Genomic DNA, 22051 nt, shown 5'->3' with positions numbered 1-22051 from the left:
CAAACCACACCACTCTACGACTGAGACTGTATCAGTCAACTTTCATTAGATGACTGTTACGATGCGGTAACAAACAACCCCCAAATACCAGCGGCATACCGCGCACATTTATTTCTTATTTGCATCATATACTGGCAATCGTGGGTTGGCTTCTCCTGTCTTGCCATTCTAGAATCCAGGCAGAAGGATAAGTCCCATCCAGGACATGCCATCTTCGTGGGAAAGGGGAAAGAGCAAAAGCTGGCAGAAACACACCACGGCTTTTAATGCTTCTGTTCAGGCAGTGTAAGTCATATCTGCTCATGTGCCACTGGCCAAAGCAAGCTTCATGTCCATATCCAATGTCAATGGATTGAAATACCCTATAACACAAGTCACATTCCCCACCACCGCCCCCCCCCATACGGGAAGGTCTGGAAGTAAGTAAATGCAGACAATAACACAAATCATCACAGAAAGTCCTACCTCAGGGCCCGGGTCCATGTAGTTCCCTCCATCCGTGGGGTCAAAAGTTGTCCACGCCACCTTTAAGGCCAGCTCCTCCATGAAGGCCCACAAGGAAAAATCTCTTGCTTCTCTGGCCCTTCACATGGCTTCGCCTGCCTCTGAAAGTATGTAGATCTGAATGTCCCTCTATCCCCAGAGAGTATCTTAGTTGTTGGTATTGGTATTTAGTTATCTGCCTATGGTATTCTGCACCATAGGGTGGGCATTTAAGCAATGCTTGTTTCACGTGAGAATGAGTTTTTGGAATAAAGAGCTAGATTTCCATTTGACTTTGGGGATTTTTTTTTTTTTTTTTTTTTTGCAGAAGCAGTTCATTTCCTCATCGTGACATACTAATATTTGGATTCATGATTCCTCTTCCCTCTCGCACTGTATGTTAGGGTGAGTCCTGTTCAATTCATCTACACATGGCAAAGTGATTCCCACATCAGCGGCTCTTGAATTTCTTGGGTAAATGAGTAAATAAATGAGTGAGCACATCGCCTGAGCACACTTCAAGCCCAGAGGCAGCAGGAGAGGTGTGAGTGGGGAACCCAGTCGGTCTGAGAAGCTAGCGGTTAAAATCTGGCCTCAGAGACTAGCTAAACTCAGATTATTCAATCAAATGGAGAGTGATGGTGAATTTCTGGTAAGTCTGCAAACTTACTTCTTTCCAGGAGCCAACTACTCCTGGAAAGAGACGACAGGGTACTACAATTTAAGACACAGATTGCATCCAAAAGACAACTCCCAAGATGCAGTTAAGGGAGAGAAAAGAGGTGAACGAACAGATGGGCCATAACAAATCATATCAAGCAAACCATGGGGGATCGGGTCTACTAAGTAGTTTCAGGGTTGCCCCTGCCACTTGTTGCTATATTGACACTGGGTTATATGAAAAGGGAAGCAGCAGAAAGGGAAATCGCGGACTTCTAAGACAGATGAACCAGACAGGCAGCTGCACCGTGAATGGGGTGAGCTGACATGCGTTCAGCAGCTAGCAAAGCCAGTTGCTAGATGATCTCTAATGCCTGCAACTCACAGAAGTCCCAGACCAACTCACCCTCACAGGATCCTAGGCTGCCTCTCAAACCCAGAATGGCAAATACCCCTGCTTCGTGGTCTAGTCTTCATGATGGATTTTCACAGCCAATTCAAAGGAACGCCTGCACGAGGATGGGCCCGATTACACAGAAAGGGAGAAACAGCCTTTATCCTCCGCCTGCATAGTGGATGGAGACCCGGGTCATTAAAAAGCCATAAAGACTCCCTAAGAGGAGGGTAGGGTCAAGAATCAAAATCACTCCTTATTGTTGTGAGGGTTTTTTTTAAAATCATTTCTTTCATATCATATGTCTCTATAGAGTAAAACAGCTTGAGGATATCTCTGCCAGTTTGTTCAAACCAAGTGTGCCACTCTCCCCACCTGGAAAGAGTGAGGGGGACGGTCCACCACCCCATGACACCATGGTCAGGTGTGCCGAATCAGAAGGGGATTTTCTTGTCCCCAGGCTCTGCAGCTTGGCTGGGGACTGGTTATTAGGTTTGAAGTGAATGTGTGGGCTTGGTTACCATGGGTTCACCAGCTCTGCTCCAGCAAACTGTGCTTCCGGGCCCAGGAAAAGAGCGGACCTCCTGGAGCTCATCTCGCCCCAGCCTCCCAGGTAATAGTATTGCCCGGCAGGACCTGGCAAAACGCTGCTGTGATCTCTTTAGGGTTGAGGATCTCCTTACAAAAGACCCCAGGATCATACACTCCCGGAAAGAGAGGACCGAGCTGGAAGGCTTAACTTGGAATAAAAACAGGCTTTTGGCTTATTCTCCTGGGCCCATGGGATGCTATAAAAAAATAATTTAAATGCCTTTAAGTCTTTCCTCCACACGATGACACATCAGACCAAAGTGAGATTGGGCAGTCAAGATTGCCAGTTCCTAGAAATTAAACAGGGACAGCAGACCACTACACCGTGGCTCCCAAGGTCAAGTCCTGCTGAGGCAAATCCGTGTCTCAGGGAGGGGCGGTGTGTACCAGCCCAGACCATCTGGCTGACAGCATGAAGGCCAGAAACTCAATCTCTCAATCTCAAAGTGACAAGAAGGATCAACAGTGATCTTCCCAGTTGAGAAATATTTGAACTGTGGTGCTCCTACTGCCCTCTGTAAACAAAGTGTCCTCAAAATCAGAAATGCTTCACCTCATCTGCATTCAGCTCCGCACACCACGCTGAGGCAGGTCCACACTGCGGCACTAAGTGGCAGCCTCGGTGATTTCACGCAGGCATGGCCCTGCCTCCATCTGGGTTCTCCCACTGAGGATACAGCCTCCCTAGTGGAGATGGACAACAGACGTTTTTCAATATGGTCTGGACTTATGGGAGCCCAAGGGGCTGCCAAACACAAGGGCTGCCCTTGTTCTCAGGCACCCATGACAGGAGCTCCAGGGCAGGAGCTCGACCTGGGTGATGGAGACTCGTGGAGCAGCTACAGCCCGTGACATCCTGGGACTCGATACGCCTCAGTTCTCACTCCTGCCCTGCACCACCACTGGGTGTCAACCTCTGCAAGTCCCCGCACCCCCGGCTACTCATTAATGTCACCTGGGAGCTTTGAGAATACCTCTGGCCAGGTCCCAACCTTAAAGATCCTCATTTAATTGGTCCAGGGTAGAGCCCAGGCATGGGTATTTTTTTTTTTTTTTAAAGCTCCCTGGGTGAGTCTAAAACACAGTCAGGGTTGAGGACCTCAGGGACAGTCCTGGGAGTCCCACTGGGGCTGTAATATACAGGGTTGGGGAGAGTGGGTCGGACTGTTCAGCATTTTTCCACCCACACGCCTCCCCACCAATATTGGGGAAATACTAGGTTGAAAAAAGTGTAAAACTCAGATACTTGTACATCTGTGTTCATAGCAACATTATTCACCATAGTCTAAGGTGGAAACAACCAAATGTCCAATGATGGATGAATAAACAAAATGTGGTTTATACACACAGTGGAATATTACTCAGTCTTGAAAAGGAAGGATTCTGACACACACTACAATGTGGATGAACCTTGAGGACATTATGCTAAGTGAAATAAGCCAGACACAAAAGGAAAATACTGTATGATTCCACTTATATGAGGTATCTGCAGTAGTCAAACTCAGAAAGTAGAATGGAGGTCGCCAGGGGCTGCAGGAGGGGAACGAGTCATCACTGGTTAACGGGTGTGGAGTTACAGCTGGGGATGATCAGAAAGCTCTGGAGGGGGACGGTGACAGTTGCACGAGAATGTGGATTGCACCTAATGCCACTAAACCTTGCACTTTAAAATGGTTAAAATGGTAACTTTTACGTTATGTCTTTTTCCATGATACAAATTTTTAAGTTTAAATACTTCTTTACTGCAGAATATCTCAGAACCTTGAATATGCTGTTGTGACCCAATCGGTCTCCACTAGAGGCAGACTTTTCAAGTCTTCCCCAAAGTTATCCAATCATGAACGCTGTTTTGAGCAAGAGATGGGGAGAGGGGCAGACCACCTTGAGGGACCGGGGCTCCTCGAAGCAGTTTGGAGAATGTCGGACCAAGCTCTAAGCACAAGCTTTCCATATCCAAACTCTGGCTATGTAGTGGTCACAGCGCTAAGCAAAGCAGCTGACAGCCATGATCTCGTTGAATTCTACTAAGACCCCTGCTGGGTAAGCAACATAGCCCCCATTTCACTGATGGCGAAACTGAGGCTCAGAGAGACCAAGTAACTTGCCCAAGGCTGCTCAGGTCGCTGGCAGAGCTGGGACCCAAACATAGAACAGGCAGACTCTACTCTCACTACTCCAAAGAAGCAGCGCTGGGCTTCCCTGGTGGCGCAGTGGTTGAGAGTCCGCCTGCCGATGCAGGGGACACGGGTTCGTGCCCCGGTCCGGGAAGATCCCACATGCCGCGGAGCGGCTGGGCCCGTGAGCCATGGCCGCTGAGCCTGCGCGTCCGGAGCCTGTGCTCCGCAACGGGAGAGGCCACAACAGTGAGAGGCCCGCGTACCCAGAGCCTCAGGCCTCCCCCAGACCTCCTGCATCTGCATTTTACCCAAGTCCCCAGGTGCCCGTGGGCACATTAAAGATGGAGGGGCACGGCTCTGAGCTTCAACACGCGCCTCCTCCCCCACCCCGACCCCGTGATCTCTTGGGGGCCCTCTGACTTCATTGTGCGATTCTAAGTGTTCATTGTGAGCTTGGGGGCGGTGGAAGCAGCAGCAACGCCTGCCCAGTGCCTGTGGTCTGCAAATTAGATACCAATCCCCCTCTTCTTTCTTTCTTCCTCTGAATGCATATGGATCACCCAAAACCCACAAGTCATTTAGATACTTGTCACACCATGCTACATTGGAATTTTCGCCCGCTAAGGGAAAACAAGCAAAGTTTAAATGATCAAAGAGATTTCAAAGCAATTCTTTCAAGGGCTCCCCCTCCGAGGCCCACAGAAGAATTACCCAGAAATTAGAGAAAAGATGTGATAGCACGGCCAGTCCATTCCACAGCCAGTTCTCTTAGAAACCCGCCAGCGCACTGCCCTATCTAATTTAAATAGCCCAGGTGATGGGGCTTCCCTCCACCCTCCTGGGGAGGCTGTTTGAGAAGCCAAGGTTTTCTTTAAGAGGCACTTAGGTGAGGGGAGCTGCCCCTGGCTCTTCCCCTCCTGGTCTGAGGATTCCCCAGGTGCGGCCTCCTGTATGCAGGTGAATCACTGCAAAACAATGTCAAGTGCCCCCTCCCCACGCAGCCCACTCTGGCAGAGGCTTAATAAGCCAGAGCTACTTAGCTGCTCTAATCTCCACTTCTAAGTCATTCTATCTACTCCATTAATCACCTTTATCGACACTCCTGCGGGTCTCCAACGAGGCTCCAACTTCTTTCTGGTAATGGGTTTCCTCCAGACTGCAGGCCAGCCTTTCGACAGTGGGACTCCCATCTCTGGCTCCAATCCACGTCCCGCAAGTTCGGTCCTGCATCCCGGGCCCCAACCCAGTGCGCTGTCCTCACCGTGCGGGTCAGGCAAGGTCATCAGCCACCCTGAGGCAGCTCATTCAGCACAGAGGGCATTTCACATGGCACGTTAATGGTCCCTGTCCTGGATGTTCATCTCCAAATAAGGTAAGACACAAGGGTCACCAAGCGACAAAGGGAGGCTGGGCTGCTGCCACTCTGCCAAGCGCCCACGTGATGACACGAATCCTTTCAGGACGAGCACTCAGCTGCCCCTCTGTATACTCAGAGTGGGCCAAGCAGAAGAGGGACAGGTGAGGCTCTGAGTATTGGCTGTCCCCCAGAAAAAGGGCCACAGCCTTCCCTTTGCTAAGTCTGTACAATGCTCTACATTTTAAAAACTCTTCCCTATGGGTTTTGTTTAAATGCCTACGTGTCACTTACAGCAAAAGCCTCTGTGAAATCCCATGGGGCTTAAGCTCTGCTGATAGAAAACGTGTCATAAACTAGGCGTCCCGACACAGAGGCAACGTGGAGAAGCAGCACGAGGATCGCGGTGATCTGTGCTCCCTCGCCTCTCGGCTGTGCTCCCTGAGGCCAGAAACTGCATCCGCCACCCTACACGAGCCAGATGGAGAAGCAGTGCCCCTCGGGCTTGGTGCGATGCAGCCACAGGGCCCACCACGCCCACCCGAGGACTTGAGCCCAAAGCCAGCTGAAAACCACTCTCGTCCGTGATCCGGCCGGGTCCTCTCTTACCACCCTATCTCTGCAATCACCGTGCCCAGCACAAGGAATGTCGCACACTCCCATCTGTCCAGCAAATACCCACTTGCGTCAAAGCACATCTCAAATGCTGCACGGTGTGTGATGTCTTCCAGCCACGCTGGGCATTAGAGTGTCATTCCAGGTCACAAGAGGCGATTACACCTGTGCGCTCACTGGAAACAGGGACTTCTCTCTGTATCCCAGCACCGACCAGGGCCCCACCCACAGAGGGCCAATGAGTGTCTGTCAGATGCGTACTTCAGAGTATGAAAGAGAGGATAGAAACCAGCCACTGTGCTCGGTACAAGGTTCTGGGCAAGGGTCCCTGCAGAGGGGTCCAAGTCTAAAGAAGGAAGGAGTGCTTCCCACACCCCCGTCTTGGAAAATGGTGGTGTTGGGAGCATTTATCTGCACCTGTCATCAGAACTGACAACTCTGACCTCCGACACCTGCCAAGACCTACAGGAGCTGCCTCTCTCCATCTATTCCTCACAACCTGCCCAAGACCATCACTTCTGCCTAAATCTCTTTGCAATAGCTCCTAACTGTTCTCCCTGCCTTCACTGTTCTTTCCCCCTAGAAAGCTCCTAAGGCTTGACGCTAAGAACGTTCACATATTACCTTAATTGAAGTTATCCCCCATGTTGCCAGCAGAGTCATCTTCCTAAAACACAGAGCTGCTCAGAAACTGTCCGTGGCCCCCACTGCTTACAGGGTACAAAGGGCCTTCGGGGGTCTAAGGCTCTTAGCCCAACATGCTTGTTACAGGGTGACTAGCCTCCCACACCCGCCCATACACCTTATGCCCTAAGCTTATCCAGGACCTAACTGTCCCTTAGCCAGGGGACACTTCATCATCTTCCCCAAAGAACACAGGCTATTGGGACAGGTGGCCTGAGCTCCAACCCCACTCTGCCAATTCCGAGCTAGGAGAACTTAGGCAAACTACTTAAGCTCTCTGTGCCTTCCCTGTATCTTTTGTAAACTGGATATAATAACAATAATACCTACTGCCCACCTTCACAAGATTGCTGCAAGGCTCAGCAAGGGCCCATCCCCAGAGGCCCCTTCGATGTGATGCTCTTGATTCTGACATTTAGGACTGAGCTGTCTTTCCTCTGTCCTTACCCCCAGGATCGGAATACTTCATATTCCCCCTCGTATTATAGACCAGGTTTGTATTTTGTTCCTCTCAACTGGAATGGAAGCTCCCTGGAGGCAGCGTCCACATCTAGGTCAGTTTTCATTTCCCCAGGGGCTCAGCAGACAATGTTGCTCCACGAATGGTCGTCCAGCCAAATATCAAACCCAAGAACGGTTTCCTACCTGAGCTCTGAGAAACTGCCCACAGAAGGCCTCCTAAGTAATTTTTTTCATCCATGTGTTTTTTTTGTTTGTTTGTTTTTTTGCGGTACGCGGGCCTCTCACTGTTGTGGCCTCTCCTGTTGCGGAGCACAGGCTCCAGACGCACAGGCCCAGCGGCCATGGCGCGCAGGCCCAGCCGCTCCGCGGCATGTGGGATCTTCCTGGACCAGGGCACGAACCCGTGTCCCCTGCATCGGCAGGTTGACTCTCAACCACTGCGCCACCAGGGAAGCCCCATGTGACTATTTTAATAAACACAAATCTTAGGCACAGAGCTGAACCAGCTGGTGTGGGATCAGCCCAGCTAAAAGGCTGGTCCCTGAACTTGGAATGTATAATGGAATCAAATGTCAGACATTTATAGTGTGAAATGAGATCAACTGATGAGGGGGTCATAAAAGCTGGTATCTGAAAGGATGTTCTAAAAGACCTCCTGTGTCTTTCTTTTCTAGCCAGACACTCCACCCATGCGGGATTTGCTGCAAGCGGGCCATGCGCAATGCTTGCACCAAATCCTATTTGTGGTTTTACGAGTCAATTCTGAAAAGCCCCAAATAACTGATTTTCTCTATTTCACAAGGAAGGAATGTTCTTCAAAGGGTTAAGCATCTACTATAGTTAAGCAAACAACAGTAATAATATTTGCACAGCACTTGATCCTGAAAAGCCTTAGGATAAATAGCATCATCATTATGCCCATTTCACAGGCAGGAAACTAAGGCTGTAATAGTCAAAGTGACTCATGCACAGGTTGTGTCAGGGCCAGAATGCAAACTCTGGTCTCCAAATTCCAGATCTCATTCATCAGGTCCCCCTTCACCAACAGAAAGGACCAGATGTGGAACACACACAGAGGTCCACTGCAGCCTGCATGGTCTGCACCGTCTCAGCACCAGCCCTTCAAAAAATCAACAGCTTCTTGTCCTCAAAGAGTAACAAGCAAACGTAAGTCCAGATATCAATTTAACTTTTTTACTTGAAATAAAGCAAATGCTGCCTTTACAAAATTCACCCTCAATCTTTCAGTTCTAAACATTTATCCTATAAAATTATGTTCAATTCGAGTTATCTTTTGGAAGTAATTTCAGCAGCAAATATTTGTATAGTGCTTGCTCTGTGCCAGGCCCTCTTGTAAGCCCATTATACAGATTAACACATTTAGCCCATACAACCCCGTGAGGAAGGTGCTGTATGGGCTTCTATATGCCTACTACACACACACACACACACACACACACGCACACGCACACGCGCAGGCACGCACGCACGCAGGCACGCGCACAGTGCCGTTCCAGAGTTTGGGCTATATCAGTGAACAAAACAAACCCTGCCCCTTCCCTGAGGTTAGAAGATAAAGTAACTAGTTCAAGGTCACGTAACTACTAAGGACAGAGGCAGGATCGGAAACCAGGCAGTTTGACTCCAGAGTCCATGTTCTTAACCCCTGAGCTCTTAACTCTTAATTCCTCCTGGCTGGGTGTCTGGATCTGTCGCCAAGCATCAAGAGGCTAGGCGGGACAGCCAGGCAGACAGTAGCTGCTTTCGGGGGCCGCAGCTCCCCGACGGGTAGAACGAGGGCCTCTGTCCATCCAGCCACTATTTGCTGCAAGCTGAGTTTATGCCTGACTCCGGCCTCAGTCCTAGAGCCAAAGATGCAGGGGACACAGCTGTGTTCTCAAGGAGCTCACAGCCTAGTGCAGAAAGACTAGCAAATATTTCTATTAGCTTAACTACAACCTGCTCTGGGCCCAGCACAACCTGTGAATTGGGGTGACTGCCTTAATTGTGGCTTGGGGCAGGGGCAATGTGAGCCAGTTTACCCACTTCATCCTGGACAGCCCCAGCATACTGCCCAGCCCTACCTCCGTCTGCTCTAAAAAAAAAAAAAAAAAAAAAAAAGTAATCTGATTCAACCTAGCCCTGGTTGAGCACTGACTCCATGCTAAATCCCCAAAGCCTAATTACTTAACTATTGTGCATGGTAATCTTAGGAAGTGTTTGTTTTCCCTCTCCCCTCGGACAGCCAATGAGCACGACGCGTGGTTGCTAGTAAGCACTGCTCAGGTAGGAGATGCCGCTGCGATTTCTCAGTCAGCACTTTTCTATGCACTGAGCCCTCTGCTTTAGAATGTCCTTCCACTGCCACCTCCTACCCTTGCAGGGTGGGCTCAGATGTCACCTCCTCCCGGGAGGGCACCCTTGCCCTGAACCACGTCGCTCTTTCCTCTGGAGGTATCTGCCATAGGTGACCCTGTCTGTTATTTCAGCCCCCGTCTCCCCTGCACAGTGCACACACCCTGACAGCAGAGACTGGGTCCCTTCCAGCTTCAGAGCCTAGTACAGTACAGGCTGTGTAGACAGTCGAGAAATGCACATTGCAATTAATTTCTCACGCAATTACACGAGACCCAGAGCTGAAGCCCCGTCCTGTGCTGACTTACCAAAGGGAGCTGTGGACCCAGAAACTGGTGGCACTTTCCCATGTGCAAGGGGACAAGCCACTGGGCAGAGGGCTCCTTTGCTTCTTGGCCACACAGTGACCTTCTGTTCCTTTCCCAAGGGGGACATCCACTGTCCTTTCAGGAGAAACTGTAAATTATTCCAGCACACTTACTTTTCTTCTTTTTTCGTAAAATGCTATGCTCCAATGGCCTCTTCATAATGGACAATGTTTAATAATAATTTTAAAAAACCACGCTTTTCAAGCATTTGACTTTACTGTTGAGTTGCACGGCTGGATCTCTTCCACGCAAGGCAACACATGGCAATGCTTAATGATTTCCATTTTTAATTCAGGAGGAACGATCCCCAGAGTTCAGGAGGAAGCCGAGCGGGCGCTCTCTGGATTGCGGGAGGCCCGCATGGCGTCAAGAGTGGAGAATCTGGAAGTCAGATGGCCCGGCAAGGAGGCGAGATTGCTAGCAAATGGCCCCGATAGTTTGGATAAGGCAAAAAAGGCAAAACAACAACAACAAAACTTTTGATTACAAGCAAATCGGTATTAGAAACATACCAAGAAGTGGAGCCCACACAGGTGTTTGCTGTTACAATGGATAGGCATTCCCTGTTCCTCAGGGGGCACCCAGACAGTGATGGAGTCTGGAACTGCAACGGAAGTCCTCATCTCTAAACTGTCTTTTTCCACCCTGTTTATTCATAACTATGGACAAGGGTATAGGCGCACAATCCACACCATCCAAATTAAAAGCCTTGGTTCCACAGAAGATGTTTAAGGCAGTGAAACTCTTCTGTATGATACTGTTACGGTGGATACATGTCACTATACATCTACCAAAACTCAGAATGTACAACACAAAGAGTGACTCCTGATGTAAACTATGGACTTTGGTTAATAATAATGTGTCAGTATTGGCTCATCAACCGCAAAAAACGTCCCACAGGAATGCGAGGTATTAACAGGGGAAGCTGGGAAGAGGGCAAGTAATATAGGAAATCTATTTTCCCCTCCATTTTTCTGTAAACCTAAAACTACTCTAAAAATAAAGTCTGTTAATTCTCTCTCTCCCTGCCCCCACCATACACCTGTCTCTTCTTGCTGGCTAGGTGACCTTGGACTGGTTACTTAACCTGAGTCTCCTTGTCCTTATCTGCAAAATGAGGACACTAATAGCACCTACCCAAAGGGTTGTTATGAGGAGCAAGTAAGTTAATACACAGAAAGCACCTAGAACAGCACCTGCCTACAGTACGCTGGTGTTCGCCATGATTACAGTGATGTGCCAGGTACCCTTAAATACTTCAATTCATCATGGGATTTAAGGCTTGCAGCAGCCCTATGAGACAGGCAGGAAATGCGGCTACCCTCATTTTACAACAGAGAGAACCTGAGGCTTAGAGAGATTATGTAACTCGCTACAGGTCATGTGGCTGGCCAGTAACGGTGAGCTGGGACACAATTCCACACATCTGCCTTCCCCATGACAAGCCGCCATCGCCAAGAAGGAAAGAGCTGGTGCACACTGAGCCAGGGTATTGCGTGGCTGCCGGAAGTCTTTGTACTTATCCTATGTAATCTCGTTTGGGGAGGTATTTGTGTGAGAGAGATAGAGAATGGGGAGGGAGAGGGTCTGCAGGGAAGGGAGGGAGGGGGTATGGGGGGGGAAGATCGACCCCAAATGCCGAGCAGGATCTTGGCAGAGCCAATACTAGAACCCAGGCCTTTGGCCCCCAAGCCACCTGATCCACTGTATTAACATCCCCACTCCCACCACCCCAAAAAAGCCAGGAGTGATCACACTGATGCCAGGGTGCTGTCTTCCTCGGCCTGTACTTGTGATCAGGTTTGTGGCTCTGCCAGCATATCGCTGTTCCAAGGTGGACGGTGACACTTGCCCCAAGGAGCCACCCGGCTGCTTTGGAGGTTGCCCTGCCCAGGAAAGCCCCTCCCCGCTGGAACTCCAGCTCTGTCATCTGGGACAGTAAGTCATCTGTGATCTCCCTGCCCACAGGGATAAGTTCAATTCTTGCTTTTCCAACGCAGCGCTTGCTTTCACATAACAACTTGCAAACTTGGGATGTGTGCCTTGAAGCAGCCTCTGAACAGACGTTCGTTCAGAATGCAGACACTTCGCCTCATCGCCGGTACCAGCTCACCTCCACACCCACCCGGCCTGATGTACCTTCCGCACCTCTGCTCCCCACACACGGGCGCCTACAGAGACCCACTGCAGCGGGCACCCGCTCAGGGATCTCATGTCTTCCCGGCCCAGCCTCAACGCTGGCTCCTGTGTGCAGGCTCCTACACCTGCAACCCCGTCCCCTCTCCCTCTGGTCTGTACCTCAGCCTTGGCATGGAACAGAAAGGAAGAATAGATCAGAGCCAGGCTGACCACAAAAGATCCTCCACCTAGCACGTGATCCCACAGCTCTGCTCTCCTGAAAATCTAGCAACCACCTTCAACTTCAGATGCCTCTCAAGCACCTCTCTGTCAGCCCTCCTTGCCCCGGCCTTCCCTCTGTGGACACTATTATGGACTGAATCCATCCCCACAAAATTCCTATGTTGAAGCACTAACCCCCCAAAGTAATGCTGCTGGAGACGGGGCCTCTGGGAAGTCCCTCGGGTTAGACGGGGTCATGAAGGTGAGCTTTGGGCCTGATGGAGTTAGTGGCCTTATAAGAAGGGCCAGCAGAGGCTTGTTCTCACTCACTCTCTCCTGCCACGTAAGGACACACACAAGCCAGTAAGAGAGTCCTCACCAGAGCCTGATCCTACTGGCACCCTGATCTCAGACTTCCAGCCTCCAGAACTGTGAGAAAATACATTTCTGTTTTATGCCCCCCAGTCTATGGTATTTTGTTATGGCGGCTCAAGCGAAGATACATAGCCACCAGGCCTTTCAAAAGACATATTTGAAAAGCAGCAAAACCAAACATGACAAAGCAAATTCCTCCAGTATCAATGGAGGGAACCGAGCTCCTCTCTCCCCTTTCAAACATGAGGTACAGGATGCTGGGCACCTAAATGAATGGGGTGACACGGTAGAGCAGGACCACGGACTCAATCTCAACCGTGTAGGCAAAGGCAGTGTAAGAATGGGGGAAGGCATTCCCACCCCAGCTAGGAAGCCAAAAGGTAAACCACCACCTAACTGTCAAGAGACAAGAACCAGTTTTTCTATTCAGAGGCAAGTTCTGCAAGGTATGCCATCCTCCAGCATCCCAAATCTCCAAAAAGGTTAAAAAAAAAAAAAAAAAGAAAAGAAATGTATTCACAGAAAACAAACAATGTGTGTCAAGATGTTTACTTGTCCTCATAAAATTCAATTGACAAGTAGTTTTCTTGTACCTACAATACATGGGCACTGTGTCATCTCTGGGCTAAGCCAGTAAAAAAATAATAATGAAAATGGGAGCGAATGTGTGAACATGTATGCGTGTAAGTGCTTGATGGGTATAAACTTATTTAATTCTAACAACCCTATGAAATAAATGCAATTATCACCCCGCTTGCCACCCTCACTTTACAAAAGGAAACACTGAAGCACTATTATGGTTTTAAAAAGCAAACGAGGCTTGCCTTTTATATCCTAGTTGAGGGAGGCAAACAAACAGTATAACAATGGATAGGTTTAGTGCCTGTTAAAACCTAAACCAAGAGAACCAGTGACATAGAAGGCCACTTTGGGTTGGGTGATCAGGAAAGGCCAGTGGGAGGTGACAGTCACAAGAAGGGGCCCATCTTAGAAGACTGGGGGCGGGGGCAGGGGGAGAGCATGGTTCCCAGAAGCTCCAAACGTCAGCCACAGAAGGTGTCCATCACTGGTTCGGACCTCACAGGTCAGAGCCAGGCTCAGACATCTGTAACTTTCAGAGCCTCCCAGGTGCTTCTCACCTGCGGGCTAGGGGTGAGAATCACCGGTTCCACCCTCAACTGTCTTCAAACACTCCAGTGTCACCACCAAGAAACGTGTGGAAACCCTTTGGGTCCTGATATGGACTGAAGGTTTGTGTCTCTCTGAAATTCCTATGTTGAAGCCCTAACCCCCTGACGTGATGGTGTTTGGAGGTGAGGTCTTTGGGTTTATTTGAGGTTATGACGGTGGAGTCCCTAAGACAGGATTAGCACCCTTATGAGAAGAGGGAGAGAAACCAGAGCTCCAGTTCTCTCGCCACCACGTGGGCACACAGCAAGAAGGCAGCCGTCTGCAAGCCAGGAATGGAACTAGCCAACACCTTGATCTTGGGCTTCCCAGCCCCCCGAACTGTGAGAAATAAATGTCTGCTGTTTAAGCCACCCGGTCTGTAATTTTTTGTTCTGGCAGCCTGAACTAAGACAGTTCCCATGGGGTTCAAAGTCACTGCCCCTCATTCCTATTTCATGCGTTTTGTAGGGAAGGACCCACTGCCTCTGGAGGAAGATAAAAATAGAAAAATAAAACAAAAACCAAACTCCAATTTTGACCACTGAAGGGTATGGAAAAGTCCTTTTTTTTTTTTTTTTTTTTTTAGCTTCCCTACATTTAAAAAAAGAAACCAAACCAGTCTTCAAGAAAATCACTATGTTAAACCAAGTGTTAGCCTTCATTCAACATTCAAATACTTGCTGAAAGCCTCCGAAGTGTCAGGCAGTGTTCTAGCCCAGTGCCTCCCAGCCTTTGGTGGGCATGGAAGCTGTCCCGGGGATCTCATTAGGATGCAGACTCTGATTCTGTGGTAGGTCTGGGGCCTGAGACTCTGCATTCCTAACAAGCTCCCAGGTGATGCCAACCACGCTGAGCAGCCCGGCTCCAGTCCAGCAAGCATCAACCCTGGCTTCAACTTGGAAGCAGCTGGGGAGCTCTGAACAAGTACTGATTTCCAGGCCCCGGCCCCAGACGAAGGCAATCAGACACTCCAGGGTTGGGTCCTGGGCATTGCAAAAGTGCTTCAGTGATTTGAATGTGTGGCCAGGATTAAGAATCACTCTTCTGGGCATAGAGCAGTGAGCAAGGTAGCCCTCAAGGGGAGACAGGTGATGAATAAGTAAATTATTTTAGATGGAGATACATGTCATAAAAATAACATAGGGTAACGTGATGCGGTCAGGGGGGCCCTTACACTGAAGCACAAATAATGAGGTGGGAACACCGCCAAGATCTGGAGAAATGACCCCAGGCTGAATGAAGAGCCCACTTTCCACCTCAAGTCTTAAGGGATGACTAGAGCAGGATCCCATTCGTGTTTTTAGGAAACGAAGCTAAATACTTCTCTGACAGGCGAATAAGAGCAGAAAATAAGACATGGTCCCTCCCTGGAGGTTCTTATGGAAACGTGAACTAACGTTTGTTGAACACCTACTGTGGGCGATGCTTCAGCTCTGGGAGCTGACACAGCAGGAAATTCTTCAAGCCTCATCTTCCCACGTCCCTGAAAGACCTCATCTGGTAGATCAGGATGGGGGCCCTCTAGCTGGAGGAGAGCGATGCAGAGCAGAAGCTTCAGGGGATGTAAGAACCTTGGGGTTCTTTATGGGTGACTCCTGTAACTGTAGAAAAGATGGCAGCCATTGGCTGCCACACTGTCACCCCCCTGACACTCTAACGGGAAGGGAGCTCTGGTCCACCGTTGTCACAGCAGCAGCCCCAGAACAGGACGGTTATAAAGCACTGAGGGCCACCTCCTGAAACTGCCCATCCCCAGCTGACTCCCAGGCAGAGTTGGGGGCTGGAGGAGGATGCTTCCGTCCCCTCCCTCCAGAGGCAGAGCCTGTGACTCACGTCTAAGCCAGTCCAGACCCAACACTCCCCTGGCCAAGCAATTGGCTTAGGGAAGTCATGTGACCCAAGCCACGCCACCAGAACCTCGGGGCTTCTGCAGAACTGCCTCAGCCACCAGCACTCTCCCCCAGCATTTTTGGGTCTGGGAGGACATAAAGCCAGAGCTGTGGTCACCACCTCCCCACACCGGCTGACATCTGAGCCCAGAGACAGAAACTGAGTCTCAACACTTCACCTTTGACCTCATGCTTTCAGTGACTAAGCCAATAAATTCCCTTTTTTGCTAAACCCAATTTGGGGAGGTTTTCTGTCACTGCAGCAGAGGCCTGCCTCATCTAGACGCTAAGACTCCAAAGAACTGCATCGGAGTCACTTACTGTCCTCCGAGCCCCGTGGGGCTGCTGCCTGGGGGACCTCTGCAGTCCTCCCGTGTCAGGACTCTGTCCTCTCTACTTGACTGTGAGCTGCTTGATGACAAGGGCAGCCTCTTATACTTGCTTCTGCTCCCCACCAAGTGCCCACTGCAGGGCTGGACACACAACAGCAGGTGTGCGCTACACACTTGTGAAATGGAAAGGAGACTGGATAGTCTCGTGGTCCAGGGACAAGGAGGCTGGAAGGGGAGTCAGGCTTCAGTCCCGCCTGGGCTGGGAGGAGAGCGGGGGCAGGTGCACTGGAGCAGGGAGGTCATGAGATCCAGAGTCAGATGACCAAGGGATGCTCCTGCCAGCCAAGAGATCTTGGGAAGTCACTAAACTTTGGAGCCTCGTGTTCCTCATCTTTGCATAAACACTAAGAATTAAAGTGTTTAATATTCAAAAATGCCCTTTCATTCCATCACTTGACCAATATTTACTGAGTCCTTTCTATGTGCAGGACCCTATCCCAGAAACAGTCAACACAAAGGATAATCCAAGTATTACTTACTGTTAAACATTTTGCGGTTTCCCTGCTTCCCTCTCCACAAGGGGGACAAGACCAGTCCTTCCTGCCAAATAGGACTGACTGCTCCATAGTTAGTGGAATAATTTCTGATCAGACAGTATACTGAAGAGACAAGGGCAACAATGGGGCATAGAAGACTCTATCCTAAGAACGGGGCCCCGTCTAAGCCGATGTGCCCAGACTAGGTGGGACAGGAGCCACAGGAGGAGGACACAGCCGGCCCACGATGAGGCCATCAATGAGCTAGAAACCAGTCAAAAATGCACTCACCCTGATTCTTTACCCAGAGTAGCTAAGTCTTCCTTTCATGGATGGTGCTAATTTTAGCCTCTCAAGTGCCTAGAGAGGATGGACCCATAGTTCCTGGCCTTATACATGTTCATGGCTTAGTCCTGCAATGCACTGGCCACTTCTGGCTGATGGAAGAATATGCTGGAGGAGGTGAAAAGACAGGACGGGCACCACTGTCCACTGGGTCACCAAGACAGATGAGAGTTTAATGGGAATCCCAGCTGCTTCTCTCCAAGTTCACCCAGTCCCATCCCATCAAGCAGAGGGTGAACCGTTTAGAGGTTTACCAAAACCTCCGCGTCCCAGATGGACTTCTCAGACGGCACCTTGAGGGAAGGGAAGTTGATGGTGTAGAAGTCAGGCTCTGAGGGAGGGCCCTGGCCTCCTTCAGTGCATGGAACTAACCAAACATTTCATACCCACAGGCCTAGGTTCCAGTGCCAGCTTCCCCGCTTGTAATTCATGACTTTGAGTGACTCGTGTCTCCTCCCTAGATGTTTTCCGACCTGTAAAATGCAGATAAGACCTGCCTATGAAAATAAGACATGGGAAGACTGCCATCCTAACCTGGTCCCTTGGCCTGGGTTTCTAGTTCCTTTTGCACACAGCCCCATACAGAGCCTTACCAGGTTCTTCCGACAACCCTGGAGTAGGAGGCCAAGTACTATTCTGCCCATATTACAGGTGAGAAAACAGACACCTAAAAAGATTGACTTGCCCGGCAACTTCGTAGAAAAGCCAAGTAGTACCCATCTACAGTAAAACCTCATAGGGTCTGCAGGAAAAGGAATTTTTAGGAGGGAATTTACATTCCCACCTCCTACACTGTTGGTGGGAATGTAAACTGGTGCAGCCACTATGAAGAACAATATGGAGGTTCCTTAAAAAACTAAAAATAGAGCTACCATATGATCTTGTAATCCCACTCCTGGGCACTGATCTGGAGAAAATCATAAATCGAAATGATACATGCACCCCAGTGTTCATAGCAGCACTGTTTACAAGAGCCAAGACGTGGAAGCAGCCTAGAGGTCTACCAACAGGTAAATGGATAAAGAAGATGTGGTACATATACACAATGGAGTATTACTCAGCCATAAAAAAGAATCAAATAACGCCATTTGCAGCAACCTGGATGGACCTAGAGATTCTCATATCAAGTGAAGTAAGTCAAAGACAAATACCATGTGGTATCACTTAAATGTGGAATCTTCAAAAATGATACAAATGAACTTATTTCCAAAACAGAAATAGACTCACAGACATAGAAAACAAATTTATGGTTACCAAAGGGGATAGCGGGGTGGGGGTAAATTAGGAGTCTGGGATTAACAGATACATACATTACTGTACATAAAATAGGTAAACAACAAGGACGTACTGTACAGCACAGGGAACTCTACTCAATATCTTGTAATAACCTATAACGGAAAAGAATCTGAGAAAGAATAGATATATATGTATAACTGAGTCACTCTGCTATACACCTGAAACACAACCCCTGTAAATTAACTCTACCTAAATTTTAAAAAATAAGAAAATAAAACCTCATAGTTCCCAAAGAGCTTTTGAATGCATCATCCCACTGAGTCCCTCTCACAAAGACCCACAAGTTAGGGAACCAGAGCTAAAACCTAGGACTGGCCTGTGTGAGGCCCGGGCAGCTTCCATTCACTGGCCCGTACAGGTTCTGAGAAGAAATCTCCACCCATTTAAGCAAAGCCTGCATGTGGCAGGAGAACAGACGAGATGTCATCACTGGGTCCCTACAGCCTCTGACCGCCTGGAGAAGTCTGAAGGGGCCCATTGAACCACCTCCCAGGGCGAGCAGAACCCATCTACCAGGCTGCAATGCTACCTGGAACTCCTCTTCCAGAGAAGGGGCCCCAGCAACCCAGCGTGTCCCACCCCTGCAGCGACCCTGGATGGTACGACCCTGGTGAGTCATCCCAAAGTGCCCTCTGCCAGAGCAGCAGGGTTTGTGTCCCTGAAGCTCCATCAGACGGACACAGAGGGCAAAAGGGAAAGAAAACGAAGACACCCAGGCAAACAAAATTGCGGGAGCTGGGGCAGAACACTGAGCCTTTGGGAGCATCGTGAGAACAAAAAATGAGAATTTCAAACTCTGAAATGCAATCTTTTCAGTTGTTGGATAAAGAAAGTACTGGAGTTGCTTAGCAGCACGAATGATTAACGTCTGTACGTTACCTTTCAACACCTTATAGCTACCCTTTCCTACTCAGGGTCACAAAACCACCTTTTCTCAGCTCTGGCTATAATTGTCCACATAGGCACCAACTCCAGACCCTGCCAAATGCCTCAGGGGAAGAATCTATCTCTTACCCGGATCTGTGCAGTTCTTAGCTGTCTGAGTCCCATTCACTGGTACCATCAGCCTTCTACTTCTCCATGTGTCTGGTAAAACATGTTTGCTAGCAGAAGCTGTTTGGTGCCCTGGATTGGAAAATAAGTCACAAACACCATTAGATCAACATGGCGCCTGCATTCTCCCAATGGCCTTACACGCCTGTATCTAGCTATGTCAACAACAGCCCTGTCTGATTATTTAGAGCCATCTGTAGGGAGTGATACAATGACTGGAAGCACAGTATCACCTGCTCACCTACAGTAATCTGCTTCCTAGATCTAGTTCATTGTTTCTAGTCCCAGAGTGGTCGGCATGCGATCTGACCTTGGCCAAGATTGCTCCAGTCTCAGCCCTTCACAGGTGCAACAAAGGGTTTAGATAGGTGACCATGAAGTTCTTAGCCAGTAAACAGGATAAAGTCAGAAAACAGGTGGAGAAAGTTGATGGGGGCTGGCCCGCAGCTTCTCACCCTTGAATGTGCACACAAGTCACCTGGGAACCTTGTTAAAATGCAGATTCTGATTCAGTAGGTCTGGCCCACAACCCAAGATTCTACACTAACAAGCTCCCAGGTGACACCGATTCTGTTGGTCCAAGGGCCATATTGAGTAACAAGGGAGATCACTGGTATGGATGCTGATGACCAAGCGCAGTTAAACTCCTAAAGGCCTTCCTGATCCAGCAAATAAAAATGATTCTCACTTTAAGACCTTTAAAGTATTCATTTACCTCTCCTGATGTGCATACTACTTCAGCTGGATAATAATACCTCTTCTATAATGCGGACATCTAGGAGCCTCTAGGTATTTTGTTATTTCTTGTAATTGAGGGAGAACACACACTAACTTGCCCAATTGCAAAGCACCAGGTACTAAGGTGTTCAAATAACCTTTCTGGATTTCTGTTGGGAAGGGCCAGTTTTTGACCTTTTATCCTCAAATCACATAGTTTGGGTTTTGAAAGCCAGTATTAAAGAGTTAAGTCAAGTTCCACCTGATTTTTATCAATATGAACCTCTCTAAATTGTCCCTAACTGCTCAAGAAGGTACCATCTGCTTTATTCCCCATGTCCAGGTTGCTAAATCATGCCATTTCTTTCATTTTTTTAAATGTTAGACAGTAATTGGGAAAAAAGCATATACATATGTATATACACACACATATATGTATAACCGAATCACTTTGCTGTACAGCTGAAACACATTATAAATCAACTATACTTCAATTAAAATTTTTTTAAATAGTTTCTAGAGGACATTCAAAATTAAAATAGAATACTAAAAAAACAATACTAGAGGGTCCACAGCATCCAACTAAAAATGGGAATGTTAGCCACCTGAATGTCTTCTGAAGCTTCCACCTAGGCTCACATCCGCCACTCCCTTCCCTAAACATATTTTTCGTAAGTTTCTTTTTCTTTCCATCTTAAATTTGTATATCCTAAGCAACTCCCAAATCCCTTGGTCTCTCCTTGGATGAAGGAGTGTGGATAGTGGTTCCAGGCACAAGCTGGTCCCGCGGAGATTAAGAGGAGTTGAGAAGCGATGCTGAAACATAGCAGCAACCTCCCGAGGGGACAGACTGCCCACATTTTTAGGGTTTGGGGAGCACGCGTCAGGACACCCAGGGCGCCCCTTTGGCAGGGGCGAGGGGAGCGCTGAGGCTCAGTTCCCAGCCTCAGAATCTGGGTTTTCGAGGGACGCGGAGAACAACCTTCTCCGCTCTGCAAAATGGAAATTGGTCCACTTAGTCTCGTCCGCCCCAGTCCAAGAGAATCCACACCTGGATCCCGCCGCTGCGCTGCCCACACTCCCTGGGCACCCCAGGGACAGAACTCTGGCGCCGAGGGGGCCAGTGGTTCAGGCTTTCGCCTTAGTAACACAGACCTGCAGCCGCGTTCTGAGGCCCCAAGGGCCGCGCGCAGCTCAGGGGAACAGGCACCACAGCTCAGAGAGTCGATATCAGCTCTCCTGGGTGCGCTCTACCTGCCTGGTGGGTAAGGGACTGGATGAACCCTTGGGGCCAACCTGACTGGGAAGGAAAGGAAGACCTCTCGGAGCTGCCCCGCGGCTTTCCAGCCCAAGCCCCCCAACTCCCGGGGCAGGCCCGCACCAGTACCTACCCCATCTGCCAAAGAGGCCAGACGCACAGCACACCAGCGCCAAAATCGCGCACACGAAGCCAACTTGCTGCCACAGCATCTCTCGTCTCCTGCGAACTTTGCGCGGCCGCGGGGGGCCGCGGAGCGCCATCCCGGAGCGCCTGGATGCAGTCTCTGGCAGAGGATGGGGAGCCCCACTGGCCGGAGTGCTATCTGTGGCGGAGCGGCGTGGACTGGAGCGGGCGACGCGAGGCTCAGAGGCGAGGGGCTACGGGCCAAACCTTCATGGCCCGCGGGCGAGCTCGGCTGGGAAGCCCAGAGGGGAGAGAGGAGGTACAGGCGCGCGGCGCGGCCGGAGCTCAGAGTCCCGCGCGCGGCGTGCGCGCTCCGCTCACCGTGGCTCCGTGGCGAGGAGGCGACGCCGGCACGGTGGCGCTGGCTCGCAGGGCTGGCGCAGTCCTGGCGCTGGTGCCCCTTACCTGCCCGCTCAGCCTCGGCGCCGTCGCCCGGCCGCAGCCCCGGTAGCACTCAGTGTGCCCCCGCGC

At 49.7% G+C, this 22051-nt stretch overlaps 1 protein-coding gene across 1 annotated transcript in view; it reads right to left on the bottom strand.

The window, feature by feature from the left end:
* Nucleotides 1–21657, bottom strand: part of SLC24A4 (solute carrier family 24 member 4) — a 174284-nt gene extending 152627 nt beyond the window's left edge. The window contains exon 1 of the mRNA XM_089906281.1: nucleotides 21528–21657. Within this exon, the coding sequence (XP_089762407.1) occupies nucleotides 21528–21657 (130 nt within the window). The remainder of the gene's footprint in view (nucleotides 1–21527) is intronic.
* Between the last annotated feature and the right edge of the window lie 394 nt (nucleotides 21658–22051).

Source organism: Delphinapterus leucas, chromosome 2, assembly GCF_059928025.1.
Source record: "Delphinapterus leucas isolate spDelLeu-1000000601 "Yukka" chromosome 2, BTC_Dleu_Yukka2, whole genome shotgun sequence".
Lineage (NCBI taxonomy): Eukaryota > Metazoa > Chordata > Mammalia > Artiodactyla > Monodontidae > Delphinapterus > Delphinapterus leucas.
The sequence above is the reverse complement of the archived record's forward strand: the minus strand, read 5'-3'. Positions and strand labels throughout refer to the sequence as shown.